Source organism: Pteropus alecto, unplaced genomic scaffold (genome assembly GCF_000325575.1).
Source record: "Pteropus alecto unplaced genomic scaffold, ASM32557v1 scaffold44, whole genome shotgun sequence".
NCBI lineage: Eukaryota > Metazoa > Chordata > Mammalia > Chiroptera > Pteropodidae > Pteropus > Pteropus alecto.
Window position 1 is genome coordinate 5,764,948 of NW_006436812.1, and position 8,347 is coordinate 5,773,294.

An 8,347-nucleotide genomic window follows, 5' to 3' on the forward strand; every position below is an offset into this window, starting at 1 on the left:
TTCCAACCGGAACTGAAAAGCACAACTGCCATTTGTCAACTGCACAACCAGCTTCTCATAACTCGGTACTGCTCTGGGCAGCAGACGTGGAGGGTTCCAGGACAAGCCGATGCTGGTGCACACTGCTTCAACACCTCAAGCTCAGAGATCGTTATCAGCAGGAGATAATCCTCTGGGAATGCATTTGATCTGGGGTAATGTACTGTGTGTATGCTGTATTATTTGAAGCTATCCAATAACTGCACAACCAGCTTCTCATAACTCGGTACTGCTCTGGGCAGCAGACGTGGAGGGTTCCAGGACAAGCCGATGCTGGTGCACACTGCTTCAACACCTCAAGCTCAGAGATCGTTATCAGCAGGAGATAATCCTCTGGGAATGCATTTGATCTGGGGTAATGTACTGTGTGTATGCTGTATTATTTGAAGCTATCCAATTCTGCTACAAAGAGATACAGGATGGTAAAATTCACAGTGTTACTATCTAAGCTTAAGTCAGCGAGCAGCTTCTGAGATGCAGGCAGAACTCACAGGATGTGTCAAGTGTAGATAAGAAGTGAGGAAGCAGCTCGTGGAAAGAGAATTCTTAAGTGAGTAACCTCTAGGATGTGTTAAAGAGCGAAAGAACACCTGAGACACATTTTGGACACATAAGTGTCCCTTCCATGTACCAACAGCTGGAAACACCAAGTCATGATTATGCCACCACTAGGTTGGCAGCTATGACACACCTAAATTGGCTGTCTCTATGACATGCAGGATGGTCCCCTGACCCGAATGTGCTCTGCCACCTGATTGTTCCAAGAGCTCACTGGGGAGCTATAGTGGTGCCACCTGTGTCCTACCAATGAAGCAAGTGTGCCACTAGACTCAAATACTTTCCGTCTAGGGCCCTTTGCTCAAACTTCAGTTCTGTCCTTGTAGCCCCACCAAATGCGGATGGCCAATTCACAGAGCTAGGGACAGGACACATGAGAGTCACAGGCACAGGACTCAAGTGGCAGTCCTTCCACCACCCTCCCTGTCCTCAGTGTATGTACTTCTCTCCTGCCCCACTTCCTGGAGCCTATTGTAAATTGATTTTACAATAACACTATTCAACATCTCATTCGGTCCACATGCTCTCCCGTTCCATGACCGCTTTCTCAGCACTGTCCTTGGAGGCTACACTGTCAAGGTCATTCCCCACCTATCAGGTAGGGCCTTAGAGTCTGCATTTCCAAGACTCCAGGTGATGCTAATGCTGCTGGTCAGGGGACCAAACTTTGAGGAGTAACAGGGGTATTTGTACAAAGCAGAGTAACTGCATAGTCTTCCCTGGAAGAGCTTAAAGTACCTGTGGACTCCAGCACACAACACACATAGAACTGGCTGCCAGGGGAAGACTCCACCCCAGGTGCATCTGACCGCCGGCCTCTGGTCCAGCCTCGGGAGAGGCTGCCTGTCTGTGCCCGAGTCCTTGGAGAGGACTGTGACGTAAGAGCCCTAGGATGTCTGCTGGCCTCCCTGCTGGGGCAGGCGTGCAGGCCACTGCGTGGTCGAAGGAACCAGGATGTCTGTCCTCCTCTCTGCTCTGGCCCTCACTCCTGGTACTAACCAAAGGAACAACTTCAGCCTGTAATTTAGAGCTTATATACTTTCCTTCTAGGAAGAGCTGGAAAGGTTTCACATATGGAAAGTATTCTAAGCAAAGGGAATATTAAGGACTCTAATTATAGAAAGGGTTTATCTACACATGCCTAACCTGGGCCTTTTGGTTTGCTTCCAATTTACTAAAACGAGTGTGTTGGCACGTGTACGTAGTCGACAGCCTGCTGGTTGTCCACAGTTCGCCACCACACCATGGGATACTAGCCTTAGCAAAATGGCCTTCAAAGTCCTGGTTTGGGTTAGGGATAGACCCAACGCATTTGAGGCAGAATAGATAATGTAGAGACGCCTCTTCCCCCTTCAGGACATGGCTCTTAGAAATTTTTCTTTTCTTCAGACCTCCCTCTGTTTTAGTCCTGGCAAGGATAGATAAGTGTAAACTGGTCTTTTCTAGCTTAGATGCTATCTTTGGCTAAGGCACAACCTTTGGCAAATTATAATATCATAATCTCATCCATATTGCAAATACTACCGCTCCCATCATGCACCTGATGCCATGACAGGCCCAGAAACCACATAAGGAAGAACGAGTGGGGAACCGAGCTCCCTGCCTTCTGGGAGTGGACAATGAGGCCACATCAGTACCAGTTTCCAGGCTCTGCCCCCATGAAACAACGAAAGCCCAGAATCGAGACATCCTCTCAGAACTCTGTCTCTGTCTCTCTGTCTCTATCTCTCTGTCTCTCTGTCTCTCTCTTTTGCCCACACTCCTTTCTTGGGTATGTACTTTCACATTAATAAAACTTGTGCTTTCCCACTTGCTTTTGGTCTTGCCCTTGAATTCTTTCTTGCAGCGTAAGACAAGAACCTGGTCACTGGAGTTCTGAGCTCTGGCAATACATCTAACCATTTTTCTTCTCAATTTAATCTGAAATTTTCAGAGAAATGAAAGCTCCTGCCATCCAAGGGAACTAGGTAAAGCAACAAACTAAGTCTCAATCATCAAAACCTCTAACTATAGAAAATTGAAATAACACTGATAATTTTAACTTTGACAGTATAAATAAAGACTTCTAAAAACAAAAACAGTTCTTATCATAAAAATAAAAAAATAAAATAAAAAACTCCTCTTTTTTCACCTATTCCTACAGGAGCAGAGTGTCCCTACAGCAACCTTGGTCAGCTATGGACCCCTCCTAGGAACTGTCACTATAGAGGGCTGTGTTATTGGGCCCAAATTTCAGGTTACAAAAGAGGGATCTCTCCGCAGTGGCATGAAGACAAGAGCCCCATATGGCAGGCAGCCAGGAGCTTTGTCCTATAGAACCATACAGGATCACAGATTTGTGAATTTGGGTTCAGACTGTCGTACCTACAAATGTGCTGTCATCAAAGGGGCCTTAGTTATTTATTTCTACAAAGGATTTGAAGATGATTACAGAAATACATAGCAATGTAACTGAGGCAGGACAGGTGGTACAGGAACACTCCCTCCCCCTGCAGGATATGGCTCCAGAAATCTTCCCTGTCTTCATACTTCTCAGGTTTAGCCCAGCAGGGGGAATATGCCAAAACCAGTCTTTCCCAGCTTAGGCACCATCTTCGGCTAAGGCATGACCTTTGGCTAATTATAATATCATTATAATCTCATCTATATTGCAAATACTGTAGCTCCCAACATGCACCTGATACCATGACAGTTCCAGAAACAAGAAGAAGCAGGAACTTGAGTTCTCCGCCTACTGGGAAGAGACAACAAGGTTACAGCAGCACCAAATTTTCCAGGGCTCCGCCTCCAGGGAAAAACAATAGTTCATAACCAGCCATCTTGGCATGATGCTCGTGCTCACTCTCTGTGGAGTAAGCCCGCACTCCCCACCTCGAGTGTGGACTTTCGCTTTAATAAATCTTGCGCTTTCCTGCTTGCTGTTCTTTCTTGCGAAATAAAACAAGAGTCTGGTCACTGGACCCCCGTGCTCTCCAGCCATTCGTCTTACCCTTGAATTCTTTCTTGTGGAATAAGACAAGAACCTTTCTGGCAATGTAATGGTTAAGGGAATCACAGTGAAAATAAAATAAGGCTATCATTGGGTTTTCTCATTCTCTTTTTATCAAAGGCTCTCAACATACTGCCCAGCTGGGATAGGACTGAGAACAACGAACACATTCACATGCAATTCCATTGCTGGGGCTGACTACTTACTTTGATCTGCATAGTTTTTGGCCTTCAGTTCCAGCTGGCGGGTCTGAAACTCATAGTGTTCCACCTGGATTTGTAGCTCTTTCTTCTCTTGTTCCAAGGCATCTTCAAACTCGATGAATTTCTACACATGGAAAGGAGAGAAAGAGCAGGCATCATGAATGTGGGATGGTCAGATGATAGCAGCCCCTCACAGAAGGGCCACAGGCTTCAAGGACCACGGTGAAAGCCCAGGCTCAGAGCCAGAATGCAGGTCTCCTGTTCCAGAGCCTACTTCCAGTCACATCACATTGCCTGTCACCCTCTTCAGGCAAACCTTGACACAGACCACATGTGACAGCAGAGGCAGGAGTGAATAACCCCTTAATCTTGTAACCAGCTATCCGGGAGGTCACATGGGGCCCTGAATTTAGAAGGCTCATGCTTGGTTTAATTTTGAAATTCTTAATTTTTGAATAAGGGGCTCTGAATTTCCATTTTCACACTGAGCTCCACAAATTACGTAGCTGGTCCTTGTGCTAAGTTTCTGGGCAAAATTATTATCAAAAAAAGTGAAAAGAAAGCTCTTTACAAAATAAAAGAAACTCTCGAAAAGTCTTAGGAAGAGACCTAGCTTGACTCTGAAACTGGCTTGCAAAGCCAGGCCCTGGTGGGGGAGGGATGGGCTCTGGCTGCAGCAAAGATGCTTCCTATAACAGGCCGGAGGGGGAGCTGTAAACACCTGAATATTACTGAGTAGAAAATGGGACTGGTAAGCATAATTATCAGCTGGGTTCTAAAGACATAAAGAGTTTCTCAGAAGATGGGAATATGAAACTGATGATTGATTTCAAGTTTTGGATATCTGGAAGAGTCCATTAACTTGTGGTGGCCACCGGCTGTGTTTCCCATAATAATGCATCCTGTCCCCTAACCCTGACACGGGGCCCTAGAGATGCTTCTTCCTAGAGCATCTACTCAAAGGTCTTTGTGCTGAAAATCACAGGGGCTCCTGCCTGAAGGATGACTCACTCTGCAGTGACTAGAGGGCAGAAACCCCACAGGGGTGGGCAGGGAAGACGGGGCTTCAGACAGAAAGTCTGTATTAATGACATCACATGCAACTTAAGTAAAATGAAGAAAAAAGAAACGTTTCACTGCCAGGAAAATGCACACAAATGGTGCAGCTGTACAAAAAGTAAAAATAAGTGGTTTCGAATGACTGTGGATATAACCAGCATATGAATGAACAAATGCTATTAACTGACTAGGAAGGATAATTTTTTAATTGGGGAATTTCAATTTCTAGTACTTAAAAAAATTAAAAGAACGACATAAACAACATATGTTTTTGTAGAAAAATCAGATGACAGTGTTAAGTAAAAGAAGAATATTTTTAAAAAACCACTGGCTGGTAAAATTGAGTGACATTCTTCCAGGGGTGTGTGTGTGTGTGTGTGTGTGTGTATGGGTGCGCGCGTGCGTGTGTGTGTGTGTGTGTGTGTGTATGGGGGGAGAGAATACGTGAGTGTATGAGTATATAGAGCAGATGTGGGATCATTTTGCTCACTGTATTTTGTGATCTGATTATTCATTCATTTACATTGCATCACCTTTCTACATCAACAAATACATTCTACCATATCCATTTTTAATAGGTATGTGGGAAAACAGCCTAGCATTAATTGTCTTAATTTTCAGTTCTTTGATTACTAGTGATATTGAACATTTTTTCATAAATTTCTTGGTCATATATAGTAAGTCCTCACTTAATATTGTCAATAGGTTCTGAGACTTTAAGTGAAATAACATTATGAAACTAATTTTACCATAAGCTAACTGATATAAACAAGAATAGGAAACAGTATCTCATCGTTATAATGAAATGACTTTGAATGAACATCATTTGAGGACCTGCTGTAAACTGCTTCTTTCATGAACAGCTCATTATGTCCTTTGTCCAATTTCTTACCATATGTTCATATTTTTCATAACTATTTGTAAGGGCCTTTATTCCATCTATTCACGAATTTGTCTGTCTTATATGCTTCAAGTACTTTCCCAGCATGTGGTTTGTGTGTACATAGTATAGAAGTTTACTTATTTCTATACCATTTACTTAACAAGTTATCTTTTCTTTATTGCTTTGAAATGCCATCTTTATCATATGCCAAATCCTAATATATATTTCAGTCTATTTCTGAGCCAGTACCAATGGTTTTTAAACTTGTAATATTATAGCATCTTTTAACAGTATCTTTTCACCTTTTTCTTGGTTATTCCGACTTTTTTATCCTTTTAGATTAACTTGAGAATCATCCTGTCAGTTATATATTTTTTGAATAAGCACTTCACCTGTCAGAAAGCACCAGATCTCCGGTTCTCAGGAAGGAGTCCCTGCTTTTGATGACAAATGCTCCAGAGCTAGGTGTGGGATGAGGAGAAAACTCATCCTGAGCCAGTTAAGAGCTGTTTGATGTGGCAGCTGGGGCTGGAAGATGGAAAATTCACCCTTTCCTTATATTGATCACTGTCCTACCTCCAAGCTATACCACTGAAGTTTTACACAAAGAAAAGAGTTCTTTGGTGCTAGTGTCATTTCACTAGAATTTCCTCCCACCTATATTTCATCATTACCTGCATTTGATATTTGCTAGCCAGCTAAAAAGATTTTCAAACTAAAGACAATATAAAAAACCCCGCCCCCAAATTCTTAAGTAGGTCAGACTTTCCTATATCTATCCTGATAGGTTATCATTAAAATCCAACATAGGTGATAGTGCCAAAAAGCCTTGTCATGCCATAAAACAACCCACACACCTATAAAACTCCTGATGAAGTTGGCCCCAAACTAGGTCACATGCAGAAATCCTCTAATGTTGTGGTATTTTACGGCCTTTCAGCATCACTAAGTATGGAGACATTAACCTAGAGAGAAAATATCTACATAAGCTCAAGGCCAGAGGCAAAAGGCATGGCAGGGATAGGGAGACAGATCCCATGGTGGGTGGACATTTGCGGTTTCCGGTCATGTGGAATCCTGGTGCCAAAGGGACGGTCCCATGGGGCAAGAAATAGTCCTTAGAAACTGACAGCCTTTCATCCTCTAAGTACTGCCAGCTGACAAGGGGTGTGAGCACTCATGGAGAACAACTCCCCAGATGAACAAAAAGACCTAAGAAACCCATAAGCAACCACCAGCAGACTCAAGAGGACCCCCACCTTGGCCTGCCTCAAGCTCCCTCCCCGGCTCCCTGAAGTGCCATCCAGCATGCAGCTCCTCTCTGTCTCTCAGAGGTCATCATCTTACCAGACAAAGCTGATGAGAAGGTACCCTCAGGGGCTCCGAGTTTATGAAAATGTTTACAAACACAATATGGCTCTCTATAGCTTAAAAAAATGTTTCTTCCCCTCTTGAAAAATTATTCCAACGTCATTAAGGTAACTTAATGAAAATGCAAGTTAGCCATTTAACTGAAATGAGATATGCAATGCAATCTTCATCAAATATTATAAGGAATAACTAATGTAAAGGAACAGTGCCTGGTCAAGACTAAACAAATAACATTTATGTATGTATGTATGTATGTATGTATGTATGTATGTATTTATTTTTATCAAATGATTAAGACTAAACAAATATTTCATCTTTGCTTTTCATGAGGAAATGCTCAGGGCTAGACTTGGAATGAAGTAAAATATTTTTACTTACAGATCATTTACTTTTGATTTAAAAGCAGCAAGAATTTTCAGTGCTGGAGGGACAGGGTAGAGACTAAGTTAAGTCTACAAAAGAAGTCTTCTGAAAGAAAACTAAAAAATTTTCCAGTAGAATCTGATTATGACAAAATATAAATGGAACTGAGAAGAATAGAAATTTCTCTCTCAGTATTTGGGTTGAGTTTACATGGTACTTACCGGATTGTAAAAAAAGTCTCATATCTGAGATACTTTTTGCACAGAGTAGTACCTGAGTCCTCCAGAAGGCATGACTAGAACAAAGTGAAAGCTTCCTACATGTGCTAACTACACATACTACAGATCAGAGTTTATTTGGAATTATCACCTTTTTAACCAAGTCTAATCAAAATGTCACGTAGCATATGACAACCCATGATGTTCAAGGTTACACTTACAATAAACCTTCGAGCACCCCCAAAAAACAATGAAGGCAACTGGACAATTGAAAATGCACCAGTGTGGCTTCTCCTTAACATCTAGATATGAACCACCTAATTCTCACTTCTAAAGACCAATATGCCACACAAGTCCCTTTTTAGATTTGTTTTTAAGATATACTTCTCCCTCCTTCCCACTAATAAAATGCTCTGTTTTAAAACTAAATTTGACTTTGGTTTTCAAAATTTGTTTTTTGGTGAATTTCAAGATACATTCTGAAATAACTTGAGTATGGGCTCTTCTAAAATCTAGGAATCAGGGGAAGCTTTCCTCAATATTCCATAGAATGAGACTGTTTTCCTATTTTATACATTAAAATAAAATTAAGAAATGGACTTTTCATGTCAAATATAAAATTTAGACAACAGAAATCAGCATTCCCAAATCTCAGAATGCAAGA

General features: G+C 42.0%; 1 protein-coding gene across 1 annotated transcript in view; it reads right to left on the minus strand.

Annotated features, from left to right (window-relative positions):
* The window catches only part of MAPK8IP3 (mitogen-activated protein kinase 8 interacting protein 3), a 50,956-nt gene that overhangs the window by 31,247 nt on the left and 11,362 nt on the right, over positions 1-8,347 (minus strand). Inside the window, exons 3-4 of the mRNA XM_006913974.3 lie at positions 3,793-3,913; positions 1,989-2,005 (exon numbers count right to left, since the gene is read on the minus strand). Of these exons, the coding sequence (XP_006914036.1) occupies positions 1,989-2,005; positions 3,793-3,913 (138 nt within the window). The remainder of the gene's footprint in view (positions 1-1,988; positions 2,006-3,792; positions 3,914-8,347) is intronic.